This window comes from Poecilia reticulata, linkage group LG1, assembly GCF_000633615.1.
Source record: "Poecilia reticulata strain Guanapo linkage group LG1, Guppy_female_1.0+MT, whole genome shotgun sequence".
Lineage (NCBI taxonomy): Eukaryota > Metazoa > Chordata > Actinopteri > Cyprinodontiformes > Poeciliidae > Poecilia > Poecilia reticulata.
In genome coordinates this window covers 32,874,377-32,893,932 of record NC_024331.1, presented here as the reverse complement: position 1 = coordinate 32,893,932, position 19,556 = coordinate 32,874,377, and the positions used below count along the sequence as shown (strand labels likewise).

Here is a 19,556-nt window from a genome sequence, read left to right as displayed (position 1 = left end):
TTTAATATATATTGAAATGAATAACTAAATCTTCACACATCGGTTCTTATCTAAACTGTCCTATTATCTTATTCCATTTGCAGAAATTAGAAGATCTACTTCCTCAGGAGGAAGGTTAACAAGCTGCAACGGGGGAGATAAATAAATAATTAGAACAATTACCAAAAATAGCTCTAATAAAATGTGAAGGAAAAAAGTGAGGCAGAGAAAATGTGAGAGTTGAAGCTCGACCATGTGGTGGAAACAGCAGATCTGAGGCAGACAGACGCAACATTGTTCTCCATCTAGTGGATGCAGCTCCGCCCTCTGCGCGCGCGCGGGGCTTCATTTCATCAAATTCAACTTGGACCACTTAGGCTCAGCCGCACTTTGGACTCCGCCGCATTTGGCTCCAACGCCGCAACTTGCAGCAGTTTCTCTTCCACATCGAGCTCAGAACCTCGTCCGGAGAGGCAGAGAAAACTCCCAGCATCCGCTGCATCCCGTTCTGCCCCCAGCGATGGAGACGGAGGTCAGGTTCTGCCCAAAGTGGCACGGTGCGCTCCGGTTCGGGCTCTTCCTCCTCCTGCCCGGCTTGCTTGGCGTCGCCGAGGCTGAGATAACCTGCAGGTCATGCCGGGATGGGAATATGTGGCGCGGCGCGCAGGAATTACTGCTGAGGGTTGAAACAAGTGGTCCCGCTGCCGGGGCAAAGGGGGAAGTTTTGGGGAGCGGAGACCGGACCGGGAAGGTCCCCTGCGAGCCGGGCCCCGCTGGATGCGCTCCAGACCGGGGGCAGCTGAGGCGGGAGCGGATTACAGACAGCGGGAAAGTTTCCCAACACAAGGACGGTGTTGGTTCGACTCCACGGCGCTTCAGGAGGGACAGTGGCGGGGATGCAGTCAGATCAGCCCCGGCAGAGGGAGCGACGGCGGCGGCGGCGGCGGCGGCGTGGCGCAGAGCGGCGCGCTGGAGCGGAGAGGAGCGCAGAGCGGCCGGCGCGCGGCAGGAGGAGTTAAAGCTCAACAGCTCCACGTTCGCCCTGACCGGGGACTCATCCCACAACCAGGCCATGGTGCACTGGTCCGGCCACAACAGCAGCGTAAGTCACACACCTGCGCTGGTTGACATGCGTGTGCGTGCGTGACAGCGTGCGTGAGAGCGAGCGTGTGAGTAAGAGCGAGTCCAGCGGACTAACTCAACTTCTTTAATTAAAATGTCACGTCTTAGTGAGGACATCAGCCGCCTGACCGCGGACAGATCATTAGTCAGGATTAAATCTGGACGCTGGAGATGAGGAGCGGATCCCTGAACTCCTGCATCCTGAGCCGAGCTGAGCTGAAGTGAGGCTGGAGCTGCAGGCGGGATTTTCAGGTCGCTGTGCAGGTTGTGGGAGAGGTGAGGCTTTTTCAGCTTCTGCTCTCCGGAGCCAGAGTTTCTGACAGCCCGCTGGACTTCAGGGCAGGAGGAGCAGCAGCTCTGCCGAAGTTATAGGTCAGAGGTCAGACTCCACCTTTAGGACTATTGTGAGAGCTTGAATCCAAATGAAACATGAAAGAGATTCCAACCAAAAGCTCTAGTTGAGAAACATTTTGAATTATTGATCAGAATTTTGCTCGGATTGTCTTTTATTTTATTATTTAGAAATATTCATGTTAAAAATATTTTTCAGACTTTTTTTCTGAAATTTACAGATGAAAAAAAACATTTTTAATTAGAAATTTAAATAATATTTTTGAATTGTCTGAAGAAGAAGAAAAAAAACTGTAAAAAGCTAAAGTTTATGTCTTCAGTGGTCTATAGTTAATCACATTTAGTCAAAAAACACACATACACATAGTGTTTCATTGTGTTAATGTTTTTAACTCGTTAGATGCAGCTGAATGGCGGTACCAGTCAGGTTCTGGTTTCCCTTCAGGTCTGTTCAGCCTTTTCTCTGCTCTGCTGCTGGATTCGTGTAAAGCAGGTCAGATGTACAAACTGGCCTTTATGCTTTATTTTTGTTCCCTCTTCAGAGATGAGAAATGAAGTGAGAGGAGGGAAAAAGTTTTTCCTGCTCTAAAACCTTTTCAGGGTGACCTTCTCTTCCAAAAGCTTCAACTTAATGAGACGAGCTGGAATGGAAACACGTGGAAACAGAACAAACTGAGAGACGAATTTATGTTTGACTGTTAGAATCACTGTTGAGTAAAATATATCACCACCAAGCAGATAGTCAACATGTGAATAGGAATATCAAATACGCAGAAAAAAATATCAATTATACAAAAATCTATAGGATGAAGCTTAAAAGTCTTAATTCAAAAATATCTAAACTATGCATGTTTTATTCATAAACAGACAGAAAAAACAATTTGCCGTGATATTTGCACTATAATTTGAATGATTGAATCTGAAATTAAAGCTGGTTAATAAAGTGACACTTTTACTCTATTAAGGCATAAAATAAGCCCTTTACACATACTGAGTATAAATATTGTTCCCTGAGTTACACATGAGTTTTAAATGATTTACTTATAAATAACGTAAGTTTAGTGTTCGGTCAGAATAAAAGATTCATTCTGACCTGCAGAACCTGGGAACCGTCAGTTTGATTGCCATGAATTGATCCCATTTCAGGGATGAGTTGTGATTCTCTGTTAAATTTTCATATCAACTTTGATGCCGAGGTCAAAATTGTCTTTCATTAGTAAAGATGAATGCAGATAATGTAGCATCTGAGTAGATGATTTCCCAACAGGCCAAATTGTCCACCAAGTGGAAAACCTTTAATAATCCATAAAACCTCAGAGAAACAAATCTGAACATCTCAATATGTGGGTAATTATGTATTTCCCATAGTGACATTTTGTAGCACAATCAACAACATTACCTTCAGTTGTTATGAAACTGCTGCACATGTCAAACACAGCTTCATCATGGCCGACCCTTAAAATTGGCCGCTGTCTCTTTAAGAACCTCCTACGCTTTCTGCCACGCCTTCTGAGTTCAGCAGACTCAACTCCATCAGGTGTTTGCTGATTGCTGCTGCCGCTAGTCTGATGGAGCTGTGGGGGCGGAGCTTTGCAGGAAGAGGTGACGCATCGTATGGCAAACATGAAGGCACCTCTGAATGGCTGAAACAGGAAGTTCAAGGATTTCTCAAGCATTATTAAATGAGTTACAGCAACACTCCAGGTACATTTTTATGAGGAAATTGTGCAACAATTTGTTTTGTTAGCTAACAGTTGGACTTTGTGGAGCGTGGAATAACTCTGAATTTACTGGAGCACATTCAACAGTTGAAGAAGAAAAACAAATTTGTCAAATTGTTTTGAGTTTGGAGGCAGTGAAACGTGAGAAATCCTCCCGTCTTGTTGCTTCGGTTTTATTGTGAAGTAAATAAACTGTTGGAGCTTCAGAAGGAAACTGATTATCTATAGAAACAAACAGTCAATATCACATTTTTCTCTTTTTAATTCCATCAATATTTTTTTCTTGTGCACAAATCTGAAAGCAGCCATACAGTTAGATCTGTTTGGTAAAACAATAATGAGCTGCTGTTCCCCGACCTGGACGGATGAGATAACAGGAAAGACCCGACATGAAGCAGGCGGCGCCGTAGCTGCAGCGGGTAAACAGGCGTGTTGGTCTGAGCTGCTGGATAAACAAGGCGGCGCGGCGCTGAAGTGAGAGCGATGCAGATAAGGGCCGCCGTGCTCTTAATATTTAACCTCCCAAGCGTTTACAAAGCTCTCGTCTCTGAGCCGACCCGCGTCACTGCAAGCCTGTTTGGTTGCATGTAATTATGACTCATGAAAAATTGGCCACAGGAGTGAAATCAGCTGCGTACCGTGAACAGACAGAAACAGAAGCATTGTGAGCAGAAACACGCACCAGAGCCGCTGAATGGAGAATTCTGCTTTCAGTAAATCACAGCAATATGACAATTTAATAGGATTTGGCCTGTCAGCCCTGCTCTGCCTGTTTTATCTTCATTTATGTTTGGCGAGGAGAAATGTTTTAAATGCTGTTGCTCTTCACTCTCCACAGCTTATTTAAGGTGCTTCATGTGTTTACAACCTGAGTTTAATGTTATAAATCACAGCTGCTGTATTTAAAGAGCATATTAATAATTTTATTTCTTTTGTTTAATGCTCTTCTCTGTGCCACGGTGCAGAGGAACAAGCCAGAACCTGTTGTGTGTTGCCGTGTAGGTGGACAGCGCAGCGTCGCAGGATGGAGCGGAAACATCCAAAGATCACGTCCTTGTGCTGCAGAAAGTGTTTCTAGAATCAAGAAAAGACTCGTTAGCTGTCAGATCTGTCACTGTGAGACTGGAGCCGTTTGATGAACGTCTGTAAATCAGAGAAAAGACGGAAAATGGTGTGATTTACTGCAGATGTTGTCAGGTTACAGATTCATACAGTTTTGCAATGATAACTTATAAGATTTGTGTATTTTTTTTTATACAGTGAAGGTCAGAAGTTTACATACACTCATCAGTGGCATGAATATCATTTTGGAGTTTTTGTATTTGAGCATCTGTTTCCTCAGAGACACGACTCTGAACAGGCTTCTGGCTTCATTCTGCCGGATTGTATGACTGCTCTAAAAATTCCTTCAAGACTGTAGAGCTTCACTGGCTGTCCTGGCGTTCCTGTTTCATACGTACATAGTTAGTAGGGCTGATGTCAGCAGTGTTTCACTGTTGACTCTCCAGATCCATTTGAAAACCAGTTTGGGAACATTGTCCTGCTGCATCAGCTAACAGGCTAACAGAGAAACGTCACAACACAAGTCGGTTCATTGTTCATGGCCATAATCCGTCTCTTCCAAACATAAATCTGCTCCAAGTTGCCAAATAACTTGGTTTTTGTCTCTTCAGCCATTTGTGACTGGCCATGACGAAACCAGGTCCGAGTCTCTCTGAAGCGTTTTCAGGTATTTACAGATTAGGAAATATTGGATTCTAAACTTCTTAATGATGTCAAACACGCAGAATTACAAAACTATTTAAAGACCAGTTGAATGTTGGGACTCTGCAAACGAGATTAGTGAGAAAACAGACCTCAGATTCTCCCTGATGCTCATCTACGTTACATGGCATTAATCCCACCGCCCAGCATCCCCTGTCTGCTGGTTGGACTGGGAAGATGTCCGGCTGCCAGTGTCAGCTTCAGGGTGTTCATATTGGTGGCTTTTCTTCCTTGGTGAATATGACTTCATCAGGCGTCGCTGCAGCAGCTTCTACTTTAAAACAAGCTCTAGTTCTATGTTGTTCCTGAATATCCTAACCAGAAAGTGTATGGGGGCTGCACAGTGGCGCAGTTGGTAGAGCTGTAGCCTTGCAGCAAGAAGGTTCTGGGTTCGATTCCCGGTCTTTCTGCATGGAGTCTCCATGTTCTCCGTGCATGTGCATGGTGGGTTTTCTCCCTGTGCATGTGCATGGTGGGTTTTCTCCAGGTACTCCGGTTTCCTCCCACAGTCCAAAAACATGACTGTCAGGTTAACTGGCCTCTCCAGATTGCCCCTAGGTGTGAGTGTGTGTGTGCATGGTTGTGTCTCTGTGTTGCCCTGCGACAGACTGGCGACCTGTCCAGGGTGACCCCGCTTCTCGCCCGGCACGCTAGCTGGAGAGGCAGCAGCACCTCCTGACCCCACTGAGGGACAAGGGTGAAAGAAAATGGATGGATGGATGGAAGTGTATGGAAAAATTTACCTCCTTTAAATCAGACAAAAAACAGGCAAATGCAACTAAAACTGTTAATCAGAAGAAAACAACACAGATTTGCATCAGAAACAACTCTTGGATCTCTGCTACATGAAATGTGTCAGAGTAGAGCAACCAGACGACCTCTTCACCGAGCGCAGGGAGCCGAGCAGCTTCCTGTGGTGCTTTTACTCCTCACTTTTTAAAATAAGCAGCATGAAAGCTGGTAACCAAAAAAATCCTAATATTTTTCTTTTTCCTGCTGATGAAACAGACAGAGACTAATGGAACAAATATCTGCTGCCTTCATGTTCCTGGCAGGAACGTCGTGGAAAAAAAGGTTACAGGTAAAGAGCACTCTCATCCAGGGAGCTGTGGCATATTGCTCAGATGGATGTAAGGCATGCAGGGGACCGCATTATTTACATTATGAAATGTCAGGCATTAAGTACTTCAGCCTGTCACTCAGAAGGATTGGAACTGACGTATTGTCTGTCAGGAGAAGTTTCAGCTCCTGCAGACATGCAGCAACCTGCACTGGAAGGAGTCCAATAGAAGCAATTAGAAGCAGAGATATCAGAAAATGATGCTCAGCGGCAGCAGCGTGGCGTTTGGATTTGTAATGCACAAACAGACGCAAAATATCACAAGAGCTCGTGACAGATTAATGAGGTGTGGGTCACATGACGGCCTCCGAAGGGGGCGAGAAATATGCTGCCTCAGTCACAGTCTCACACGTCTGCCTGCGCCGGGGAGGGAATCTATATTTGCATCCCCACAACCATGGCAACGCCCCGCTTCCTCCAAACCCAAATTCAGTTTCATCACCGCTCCAGGAAACGTGATCATAATCCGACCGGAGAGGCCGAGTTCAGTTCGTCTGAAAACTGCTTCACTTTGCAACGAATCCAACTGACAGGGACGTTTCACTGAGGAGCCGCTGGGTGCTATAAAAACATCAAATTCCACAGAAAAATAATGTTATATGTGACTTTATTAATTACATATAGTACGTGAATATATTAATATATTATATTAATATGTACATTTACATTACATATTCATATTTTATTTATATTAATATGTAAATGTATCAAATTTTTCACTATATTTTAGTTGATTTATTTCTAGCAGGGTTTTTACCCTCAGTAGGTTCAGAAAGCCGAGTCATGTGACAGCGATGCAGCAAAGGATTGTGGGGAATCTAACTGAGAAGCAGTGGTTTAGTCGGAGGTGTGGTCATTTAAAAATATATATAATAAGTGTGCTGTGGTGGTGCAGGGGCAAAGCATGACCCACGCACTGAGGCCTTGGTCCTTGTGGCGGTGGTCGCAGGTTCGATTCCCGACCTGGTGACATTCGCCACATGTCTTCCCTGTCTCTCATTACCCTCCTTCCTGTCAAACTAAGAAAGAAAGGCCACTAGAGCCAACAAAACCTTTAAAAATATATATAATGTACATAATATTAGTTGTCGGCCGTAACAGGAATATTAATAGCAGATATCAATGACCACATTCAATCTGTATCATTACATTTGGTGTGTGAATTAATAAAATATGCAGTTTTAAGTGTTTGCATGCAGCTGTGGTCTCTAACGCCTGCCTGGCTGCTCAGACGTTACATGTTTGAATCATTATTGTGCTGCGTTTCTCACACGGCTCCGTTTGCTGCCTGCTTCTTTCAGCCTGATGTTTCCTCTCCACTGTCGCCTTGTACTTTCTGAGGATCAGGGATTGGTGCAAAGTGACTGACTCTGATAGGGACCGTTCCACCAGCTGCATCCTGAATCTGACTGACTTGTTTTATTCGGTTTGGGTTTGATTTTAATCTGACCACATTTTGATGAGCCTCAATGAATCAGAATTTGTTTTAATGGTTCTTGTACAGCACAATATTAAGTCTGAGGACTCTGAAGCGACTCCAATCAGTCACACACACATTCACACACTGATGGTGGCGAGCTACATTGTAGCCACAGCTGCCCGGGGCAGTGAGGCTACCGTCCATCCGCCCCACCAGCAGCAGGCGTGGCGGTGGGGGTTCTGACCCAGAGACTCAGCAGCAAAGTGACTGAGAGGAGCAGAGAGGGGGGCTCGTCCGGCACCCTGCAGGCTGCCGGCCTCCTCAGCTGCTGCTGCTCCTGCAACGTCCAGAAACTTCATTAGCATCAAGTAGCTTGGATCAAATTTTGACGTTTTGTAAAGGGACGAGTTCAACTGGCTTGTTGACATCATGGCTAAAATCAGGATTTATTTGGTGTTAAAGTCAAAGTTTAACTGATGTCTGGGTTGAGTTTTGCTGTTAAATAGAAGCTGAACTGTTTGTATTTTAGCTTGAATAAGAAATGACATGAGCTCAGTCTGATCGTTACTCAGCTACAGGCTGCACCCAGCAGAACCTCCTAAGCATCTATTTCCTTTTGTTTTTACACTTTTATTACAGATTGTTTGTCATTTTGTCATCATCATCTGCAGCGAGTTCTACTGAGGGCCTTTACTGCCGCAGCAGTTTCTCCAATGTCAAATATCCAATTTCCAATATCACACCTAAAATATAATCAGGTTTTAAAACCAGCAAATGAAGTTCAGTTGTTGTAAATTTGGCTATTTATGGAAATCAATAACATCTTTGTCTGAACTTCATATGACCTTTTCTAGCCGTGTTAATCAGAACAAATCAATAGTTCAGTTTGATGGGAAATTGGAAAAACAAGTCTTAGTTAATGTTTGTTTTTAACCAGCTGGCTGCAGTAAATGTTCTGACCGAACCCAGAACGATCATTTGGACCCAAACCAGGAGGTGGAAACATGACAGCAGCAGAACTCTGGAAGAACTGATTACATTTGCACAGTTATTCGAAGTAGGGATGTTTTTATGGTCCTTCATTTCTCTCATAAATTCACAGGATGAGCTGTGTCATGGCTGCTCTTTGTTTCTGGACCTGTTTGTTGTTTCTGGACCCGTTTGTTGTTTCTGGACACAAAATGAATCGACTGAGGAGGATTGAGGGAAGGTGGGTCCATCCTGCCTCCTGCAGGACAGATGAGAGGCAAACCGGGAGCTGAGCGGAGAACACCGTCTCCATCTGGACCTAGAACGGTCCACAAGCGTCTCTGAGGACAGAGATGTTTGGGTTTTCTTCCTGGACCCGTCAGCCAGATCTCTGTGTTAATGACCTGATCTGGATAGAAACTGATTCTCCATGTGGAGGTGAAGAGAAATGTAGTCATTGAGTAACTTTAAGACCCAAATGCGGAGTCAGACTCAGGAGCCGCTCTGGTAGCAACCAGCAGGAACCTGAGATCATTTGAAATGCAGAGCAGGAAGATCCCAGCAGGAGGTCCAGAAACATGAGACTCCAGAGAACCGAGAACAATCAGCTCAGGGATAACAGAGATGATTACAGCCGAGGAAACCAGCAGCAGTTTCAGCTGCTTTAATATTACACATTATCACAAGAATAGAAGAAATATTAAACATGACGCAGGAGAGGTTGAGGAGCAGCACAGAGGAGACCGCAGTGACAAACAGGACTAAATTATGAGATATTCACCTTGTAAAAGCAAGACTTCATTTCCAGCTAAACGTATGTTTTTTTATTTAATATGATGCTGAGGAGTTAAATTCAGAAAAACCCATCTGCTAAATTGAAGGCTGCAGTTGTGACCTGATTATTATCATGATGAGATCCAGTGATGATCAATTTTCTCTCAAAAAACTATCAGCAAAGGTAATGAGAGCCTGAAAATGACCTGCCACCGAGCGAATGAAACGAGAGCAAATCAATCAGCGACTTTAACCGACTTCATGCCCATCAAGGATTTTAATATTTATGTTGCTCTGTAAAATATATTTCATTGCTTTGTTGCTATTTTCCAAATTTCTACTGAAACATTTTTAATATTTGTCTTTCATAGAAAACATAATTCTGGACAATGAGCCTGTAATTCTGATCAATCAGATCAATCAGATCAAAATACAAAAAATGTCAATCAGATGTTATGAAAATGGAAACCAAAGCAAAAAATCACTAAACCAGTTTAATTAAAATAATACATATAACATGTGGAGTGTTTTATAAAATATGAAGAAAAAAGCAATAAATAATAAAAATGATATAATCCTGCAGGGAATATAATATAATGTAGATTAATAGATAAAACATAAAATCACATTTAATTTAAAAATAGCAGCAAATACATATAAAAAGGAAAATGTGTGGGACCTAATCACGAGCCTTGAGGAACTTTATGAAACATTTTTGATATCCAGTCATTTCCTGTCTGAATTATGAGCTGAATAACTTAAAGATTCCAGTCAAAGCCCGTTTCTGTACTTTGTTTAGACCCCAAACCTGATAATCATCAGAGGTTGTGAATAACGTGTGTTAACTTAAAAACAAACTTCTTTCAAAAGAGAAAAGGTCAAATAGTTCTGGGATCATCAGAGGTCATTAATTATGTTTAAGGCAAAGCTAAACTTAAAAGGTAAAAATGCATTAAACACATTGTGAATCTAATTCAGTCTGTTTTGTTTCAGGAACAGTAATAAAACCGTAAAATGTGAATGTTAAGTACTTGTCAGGTTATGGATGCATCAGCTCTAATAGAAAACCTTTAATTGTAGATATTCTCTATTTTAAATGAATTTAAGCCTCACATGGTGGCTCTGCTGCATCATTCTACAAATGTAAATGTCACCAGTTGAACTGGATCTGGTTTGTATTTCCTGATGATTTCCTTTCGCTGCCTCCTGTGTTGAGTCTCTTTCAGCTCACTAACATGCACCTTGTGTCTTGGCCACGCTCCTCCCGCGTCGTGCTGCAATTACAATGCTGGCTTCCAAATCAGGTTGTGAACATCCAATTTTAATGTGAGCCGAGTCTAATCTGTGTGCTTTCAGACCTGTTAGTTAGCACATCCTGCTGAGAGGAGAGACTTAAGCAAACGAGCAGAAAAGACACGTTGAAGCGGCGGCGCTGTGTGGGCTAAGCGACCCTTCGGGTGCCTGGGAGTGATCGGGATGCTGTCACGCTCCGATGAGCCGCGTTTACTCGCCGTCAGGCTGCGGAGAGGCTCCGGGTCCCTCTGTCTTCATAGGAGCAAACATCCCCAGTGACTCCCACACAAATAACTCCTTATTTCCCTCGCTGTGTGCTTGCACGCTGTTAAACTCTCTGCTGTCGTCTCTTGGCTGAAGCTAAACATTTTTAAAGGTTCTCCCATGCGAGGCTTCACATTTGCAGACTTTATTTAAGCACACACACCAGCAGACCCAAACGTCCTGCCAGCAGAACCGCTCTGATTGCTCCTGCCATTCTTTGGTTTTCAATGATCCAACAAGCTCCGTTTCCTTTTTGTGTTCTTTCCTTTGCAGTCGACTCAATTTATGACCTCGTCAATTTGCAGCAAGTAGGCAGGAGGAGAAAAATCAGCCTCACCGGTTTGTTCAGGCAGCACCGAGCTTCCAGGATCACTTCCTGCTTCTGGTTGTCAGTAACTGTGGAACCTGGAATCTGTTTAGGCTACAATACAGTTTTAGCAGTTTTTTTAAAGCTGTTGCAGTAATACAGCAGGAGCCAGAGGGTGAAGCTGTTTTACACGAATCTCTTGGACAAATTTCCCTAATTTTACATGAATATTTTGATTAGATTCATCAATGGGCACCGATCTGCAGCTTTACCTTTAATTTAATCTTTTTTACATCTTTTTCCGTCCGTCCGTCCATCCATCCATCCATCCATCCATCCATCCATCCATCCATCCATCCATCCATCCATCCATCCATCCATCCATCCATCCATCCATCCATCCATCCNATCCATCCATCCATCCATCCATCCATCCATCCATCCATCCATCCATCCATCCATCCATCCATCCATCCATCCATCCATCCATCCATCCATCCATCATATTGCAGAGGTCCAGACTTCTCTCTCTCCAACCAGCTGGACAGGAACGATCCTGACCAGATGCTCAAGCCGCCTCCCCTCTGCTGGCTCCTCTCGATGTGGAGAAGCAGTGACTCTGAATCCCTCCCAGACGGCTGAGCTTTTACCTGTACAGGAGAACCCAGACAGCCTGTGGGCGAAGGCCATCTCAGCCTCTGGATTGACCGGCTCACGGTCCGTATCACTGCAGACGCAGCACCAATCCACCCGTCAATCTCCCAGTCCGTTTTGCCTCATTCGTGATCAAGACCCCACGATATTTAAACTCCTCCACTTTGGGCAGAACCTCAACCCACAGAAGGCACTCAATCCTTTTCAGTCTGTAGAGGATGGTCTCAGATTTGAAGGTGCCGATTTTCATCCATCTGCTTCAAAACAGACTCCCGACACCTCGGCTGTGGTTATGAACAGAATCTGGGACAAAGCACAACTTTGGCAGAGTCCAGCTCTCCCTAGAAATGAGTCTGACTTACTGCCGGCGATGCAGACAAAGGCCTGACACTGGTTATACCAGGACCTAACAGCCCATACCAAGGGGCCTGGTACCCATGAATGACCCCTGACGGACGCGGCTGACCTTTTCCAAGTCAACCAAACACAAACGGGTCGGCTGGGGTCCCGTGCAGCCTCCAGGACCCTGCTGGGGTGCAAAGCTCTGAAACCTGAAAGTTTTTCTCCATCCAAGCAGAGTTCAGCCAACTTGTCAAACCACCACATTGCTGCACTTTGAGTTCAATTACTGCCTCACACATGCTGACAGTTTGCTGATAACCTTTCAGTTCATGTCTGACCACATGACAGTTACCAAAGAGAGGCAGATAAAAACCATGCGACTGCGGCTTAAAGCCAGAGGACTTACTTTCAGGAAAATTACAACACGGCAGATGGAGGCAGACATAGCGCTGTAGCAGATGTGGTTACATAAAGGTGACGGACAAACAAGAATAAATCTGCTTCCTCCTGCTTTTGGTCTTTGTACTTTTTAAATTGATCAAATTCTGGCAAACCTTGGAAAGTATGCAAAAAGTTTCTCATATAACAGAAACCAAGAAATCACTGTAGTGGTTTTAGAAAGTGAATCTGAAATGGGTGAAAAGAAAACCACACGCCTTTTTACAGTTTCTATAAAAACAAAAAACTATTGTAACAAAATTAGGTTTTATCCCCAGGCTGTTAGCTTGTAGCTGTTAGCTTTAGCGACAGAGGAGAGCCGCTGCTCCGCCACATCGAGAGGCATCTGGTTTTATGGGGCGACGTTTCTCTGGTTAGTCTGGAGGAGCTTCAGGCTGCAGAGAGGAAGACAATGGATGGAAAAACTAGGAACAACATAAAAGGAACTGATTTACACATAAGAAGGTGTGCTGACCTTTAACCCTGATCATTTCTACTCATAATATGTTGGGATCATTTTGGGAGGTTTTACTTAAAGGTTTTAGATTCCACTATTGAGTTTTATCAGATTAAAACGTTGTTTTGCCTTTCAAACATATTGATTATAATGTAAAACTCTATGGACCCAGTTTTAGCCTCACCCACTAAACCACAGTCCATCCTTCAGCTGCTCTTTGATTCTATCACATTATTGGCTTTTCTACATAAAAAATGACCAGAATTATTTTCCACTATCAGATTTCTATACTTTATGTACTTTATTCTGAAATGTGAAATTAAAACTCTGGACCATTCCTGTAGTTGGTGAAGGTATTTACTGCCTGAATGTTTTTGAGCTTCATGAAAACATTTATGAAAAGATGTTTCTTCTTTGTGGCTCAGCACTTTAATCCTTCATAAAAGCAGGTAACAGCCTGTGAGGCCGAGCTTCAGCCTTGTGTGTCCATGTGATGCACTAATATCTCCCCACAAACATCCACACTCTGATTTTCTGCTGTGGTATTACTACCTCATTGCCCTCGGCTGTGATTGACACTTTGATGTGAATGATGGTGAAGGAAGTAATGTGGTTAGAGAAGCTCTCTACGCTATTAGGAAGGCATTGATGCAAGGCTTAGAGGCTGAGCTGAAAGGTGAAGCAAATCCACAGAGCAGATATCTGAAAACATTTAAACGCCACATGGACGGTGTTAAGTAAGAGCAAGCAGTTAAGAATGACGCAGAAATGCTTTGATTTGTGGGACAGAGTTTAGCTGATGCTCTCTGGCTGCAGACTTTCAGTTTGAGGCATGAGGATTCAATTACTGGCCATGGTGTTTATGTTATCTGCCTTCTTTGAAAGCCGTTCCCCCGATGTAGCGATTCAGATTGACAGGAGTGATTCCTGCAGCTGTTTCAAGGACGCCACAGGTTCTTTTCCCCATCTCGCACGTTGATCTGCTGCAGAATTGCACGGGACATTTCGGAGGCACAAATTGGATCCTGGGCAATCTGTAAACCAGTGGAATGTGTCTGAAAGTGAAGATGAAAAAGGTCTTTTCAAGAGCCTGCAGCACTTTGACTGAGAGAGCCACACGAGACGGCCGGTCAAGTTAATTGACCAAGTCTGATCAAACACGGAGACATAGAGTGGTGGAAATGGCTCAGAGAGAACTTGACTAAATGAGCAAGTAAAACAAATTCAAGGAAACTTTTTGACAAATGCAGGATCTTGCTTGACAAGCAGCTTTTTTCTCCCCTGACTTTGTGTTGCCCACTCACACGCCGACATGATGCAGACCAGAACGCTTTGTGTTCAAAAGCAAAACCTACAGAGGGCTTTTTTTCTCCTTTCCTCAGCCTTTCAGAAAAACCCACACACTTCCTGCGCTGCATGCAAAAATGACCCAACATTACAATAAATGTTTTAACGAGTCAGATTCGCTCTGGGATTCATTATGATCAATAACTTTCCGCTTCTTGTACAAATGCTGCTACGTTAGAAAAAGCATAACTCAATGCTCTGCTTTTGATGACTTCGTGTCTCGCTCAGGATTGAAGTTTACAAAGTGTTTCTGTTCCTCTTGTCTGCCAGGGATCATCATCATGCTGGATGCAAAGTGTGTGTTGCGCCTGTAAGTGTGTGTTGTTGTTAATGGCTGCAGCTCCAGACGACGTCTTCTCTGAAAAGCCTCAGTTTAGGACGTTTTTTCCGCAGGTCATGATGTCTTCATTATGGTGTTATCCCCATCAATTAAGTGTATGGAAGGTGAAACAGACCAGCTGAAAGCCAGAGAGACTGGAAGGTGTTGACAGCTGTTACCTTTCTAGGTAATATATGCTGAATGAACTGCTGTTAAACCCTACAGGGAATTTTATTAGAAATATGGCTCCATTTAAAGGCAAATAAACGTTTTCAGTGTTTCAAGATTTATTGCCAATAAGCCAAACAAACACATTTTCTTTCATTATGGGCCAAATATAGATTTTGATAGGGTGCTAACCCGCTTCATAGCCAAAGGGTCTGATTGGTGTCAGTGTCTGATTAAAACCATGAAAACAGGCCTGCCTTGTTCCAACAGTTCGAGCATGTAGGATACTTTGTTTGCACATTTTGCCACTTCAGTAGAAACTGTTCATGTTTTACCCACCAGAGCTTCAGTATTACTGCTAACTGCAGTGCAGATATCTTTGCTTTCCCAGTTTTATTGGAATATTTTCATCTGCTTGACACCTGGTTCTGCAAAAACAATGTAAATCACACTAATGAGACAACACTAGTTAGTTAATGGCAATAAAGAATGACTGTTAACATGTAACCTTTTTACAACTTCTGCTGCCTCTGCAAGAAAACATTTCTTGTGATACTTGAGTGGAATTAGACATAAGATCCAATTTACCAGCACAGCAGTTGGTGCTACATTTGTTGACAAAATCATTTAAATAGTGTCAGTTTGTGATCTCTTAAGACGGATACTGCAACAAAAGCATCAGATGAATCGTTTCTTCTGGTTCTGATTCATGTGTACCTAATTGATTTGGAGAATAACAACAAAGCCTGGGATGAGAATAATAGAGCCACTTTAATTGTCTGCAATAAAGTCTTACCAGCTACTTATAATTAAATCCATTAAAACACTGATGTTAATTAATCCAACATACAGCATTCAAAATTCCCATTTCAATGTGTGACTAATAGTTGAGTGAGCACGGCGGCATGGTGGAAGTGAATAATGCCACATTAGTGCCGCAAATTAACACAATGAATTTTAATTGGAGAGTCCGGCTACGCTCCGCTGCCGTAATACAGCCTTCATCCCTTAAAGATGATCTTTGTTGATAGGAAGGTGAAACAAAGACATGAGGCTGCAACAGATCCGGCCTGCAGGCTGCAGAGCGTTTAGTTCTGCATCAGCTGACAGCTTGTGTTGTACCTGCTTCACCTGCAGGGAGCGAGCCATGAGCTAACGCTGCTGACTGAGAACTGAAATGGTCTGTTTCAGCTGGTCTGAGCTAAGAGACTGGATTCTGTTGCGTTTTATTAAATAAAAGCAGGAATAACACTGATACAGTTTGGACTGAACAGAAACGTGATTGTAAGGAGTTTTTATTACACAGATCAACGGGAGAAATGGCTGGAAATATAAAATAATATTAAACTTGGTAAAACATGGATAACATGTTGAGACCCGTGTTGGTGTGGGCAGCTTCAGGCTCCTTCCCCGGGCGGGTTCGGGTCTGGGGGCGGCTGCCTGTACCCGTGGTTGGAGTGGGTTTCTGGTTCCTGGGTTACCGGACTCGGTTCTTCCATACTGCTGATACAAGTACAGAAATATTTGTTACACAGTATTAAAGTAAAACTTTGTGAAAGTCCCAGTGTTGCACATTCTGGTTAGCCTTAGCGTAGCATCTGCGATGTGGGCAGACCAGAACGCGCCTCCAAGAGCTGCATGAAGCAGGAAGTCTTACCTTAGAAAAATAAACTCCCTCCGTCTTCTTGGCAGGCCCATCTGTGTATGTTGTCATCCTTGAGAAGTCACACCAGGGACAGATGAAGACATCTGGAGGTGCAGTCTCTGCCACATCTGCTGATGTCTCAACACATTTACCTCAGCGCCGTCATTAGCCGCTGAATTACCATGTATAACCAGGATGCTGCTTTGATCGGCTCTGCTTCCTCGTGTCCCGGCTTTTCAAGCTAGCACCGGCCATCAGGGCCCATTAGGCGACAGCAGAGTTGGGCTGTCGGCGCCGGACCCACAGGAGCGTTAGCACAAGGTGTTTGGAAAAATGTCCACCTGCTTTAAACAGCTCAGAAACAGCTACAGTGGAGGCTAAGAGCACCTCGTATTTATGAAATATGCTGGTGTTCATGTCTATTTAATAAGATTGGGCTGTATTCATTCATTCATTGATACTTGTTTTCTCTAAACCAGCTCATGTTGTTCTGTGTGACGATTACTTATAATCGAGGTTTGTGGTGCCAGTCAAGTCTCTTTACTGACATATACATTTTTTTATGAATTAATATTTTATTGTGGAAACACTTAAAGCTTTTGAAATGATGCCAACATACCTGAGTTTGTCACAAAGCTGCAGTGTATCGACACAAATGAAATCATGATCACTCAACGATAATCAGCAGTTTGATCTCAGCAGTTCATGGTTTATGTTTAGTTCAGTTCCAAAAATAAAAAGAGAAAATCTGTGGCAGAAACTTAAAGTTTGACTTTAAGTTCCTTTTTATTTTAATAATTCAACTTTCAGAAGATTTTGACTAAAAAGTTCATCAGAGGTTCTTCCTCTGATAAAGTTGCTCTATAATAAACAGTTTGTTGTTTATTGTCGGTTCAGACGTCATAAAGATTCATAAACCTTTACGGCTTCGTTTTATTTGGCTTTATGGAGGAGAAACTTGATTTGTGTGATAGTGTTTATGCTTTAATGTGCAAAAGTTGTAAAAGATGCAAGAAATGTGAAGACTTTCTGCAAGGTTCTGTTTTGGGGAAAATCCTTGTTGTGAATAAAATTAATATCAAAGAAACGTTGGTGGATTATTCAGAACAGCAGAACCTTTGGCAGAACCTCGACGCCGTGATGCTGCGACTCCTGCCTGAACCTCTGATACTAAATGCTCTCATAGTAACAGTACGGAGGAAACATTATGTCATAAAGCTGGTTCTGTGTTCTCACTGGGATCAGACCAGAATCGCAGAGTTTTCTCAGAGACACCAAAACTAACGAGAGTTTGAACATCTGAGAGCTGGAAGTTTTATTTCTGATTAAGAAGATTATATTCTCATTCATCTCCTCCTCGTTAGAGATGAAGAGACTAGCACTCCATAAAACACTAAACATGTTATTATCTATCGTTTTATCTGCCATACAGCCAGCCTTTAAACACACCAAGTAAATATGGAACAGGAATAATAATTATTGGGCTTTTTGATTGTTATGCTTTAATTATGTTTAAAGACTTAATTATCTGAATCCAGGAGGGACAGACGGTCCTCACAGGTACACACAAATCATCTCAACCACGTGAAAAACTCATTAAATAGAGATAGACAAAGGTAGTTATTATATAAAATGGAGCAGATTCCATGAGTGGTTATTATTTCCGTAGTTCGGACTCAGGTTGAGCCGGTGAGAACAGACACGGTGTGAGCAGAGGGTCTGTGATGTCAGGAGGCAGACAAGGACATTCAGGGAGTTCAGGTCCTAAAAGCTGCTTAAAAATGAAAGAACTAAGTTCAGTTGTTGGGTTGAGCAGAGCGAGGCTTCAGAAACTTATCAAGAACAAAACTACTGAGTTAGAGGGAAGAACTCTGACCGGTCCAGAGGACTGCTTACATTCAGCCCAAACATATAAAAAAACTCAATCAAAATGAGAATATTAGGCAGAAACAGGCTTAAGTCAAGAAATCAGGCGGTTCTGATCTCATCTCTATTGTTCTGTATTTTATGGAAAACATATTTTTATAACCCGGAGATGAACATGGTTCTCATGTCTGAACTTCCTTTGCTCTGCCTGGTCAGCGTCCAGCTCTGCGCTGACCCGCTCCGTCAGAGCCGGATCTCTGCATGAGTGGCAAACTGCCAGCGATTGTCCTGGCCGTCCTGCCAGGTGCCCAGAGGGGAGGCCGGAGTCAGGTACAGCTCTTCAGGCCAGATGGCCCCTCAGCCAGGTTGCATCATCCCCCCGTCTGCAGACCGCTGGTCAGGATGGAAGAGTTCTTATAATCAGCTCTGATTTACACAAACACATATTCTACATCATCAGGCTTCACTCCTACCGCCGGTGTGGAAATGTTTAGGCCACACACTCTGCAGCCAGTCCTGGCAGATTTCAATTCAAAGTTCATCGATGCTCTCTGCCAAAGTGTGGCCATGTAGCTCCGTTTCCAAACCCCTCTCAGAGCTGGACTGTTGTAAATCAAGAAAGGCGAGATCAATGTTTGGATGACAAGCAGCAGCAGCTGTAGCAGCAGCAGCAGCAGCTGCAGCAGCACCAGCAGCAACTGCAGCAGCAGCTGCAGCAGCACCAGCAGCAGCAGCACCAGCAGCAGCAGCAGCACCACCAGCAGCTGCGCGATCTGGTCCTGGACGTCCACCGTGCCCAGCCTCTGGTGCACCTCATGCAGGACCCGCTGGCCCTGGAAGCCGCTGCCCCGGCCGTCCAGCCGGGCCACGATGACGCCGTCAGAGCTGACCAGCACCGAGTCCCAGCCCAGGGAGAAGCGCTCGCTCACCGCCTGGCCACCGGGGGCGCTGTCACTGCACACACCACGCAGGGTCAGGGTCAAACTAACCATCTGATTGGTCGACCAGAGCTCCAGAATTAAAACTATAACGTACTTAACTTGTTTATGACATGAATTCATGACTCATCAGAGAAAAGCTGTGATGCTGCATCCTGATTGGTTGATACTCACATGACCAGCAGCAGGCCGTACTGACGCAACGGAGAGAAATCTGGAGGGAAACAGATCTGCAGAGGGAAATCTGGAAACACAAAGGAGGCATCAGAGAGGACTGCTGCTAGCTTCCTGCTGCTAG

The 19,556-nt window shown here is 43.8% G+C and overlaps 1 protein-coding gene across 5 annotated transcripts in view; it reads left to right on the top strand.

The window, feature by feature from the left end:
- Positions 1-262: 262 nt before the first annotated feature.
- The window catches only part of sorcs1 (sortilin-related VPS10 domain containing receptor 1), a 159,375-nt gene continuing 140,081 nt past the window's right edge, over positions 263-19,556 (top strand). For 2 of the 5 annotated variants that reach the window (XM_008422152.2, XM_017305440.1), the window contains exon 1: positions 264-1,081. In XM_008422152.2, the coding sequence (XP_008420374.1) occupies positions 500-1,081 (582 nt within the window). In that variant the 5' untranslated portion in view covers positions 264-499. Of the gene's footprint in view, positions 1,082-19,556 lie in introns of all 5 variants that reach the window. The other 3 variants (XM_008422146.2, XM_008422157.2, XR_001776723.1) reach the window with 2 other exon arrangements.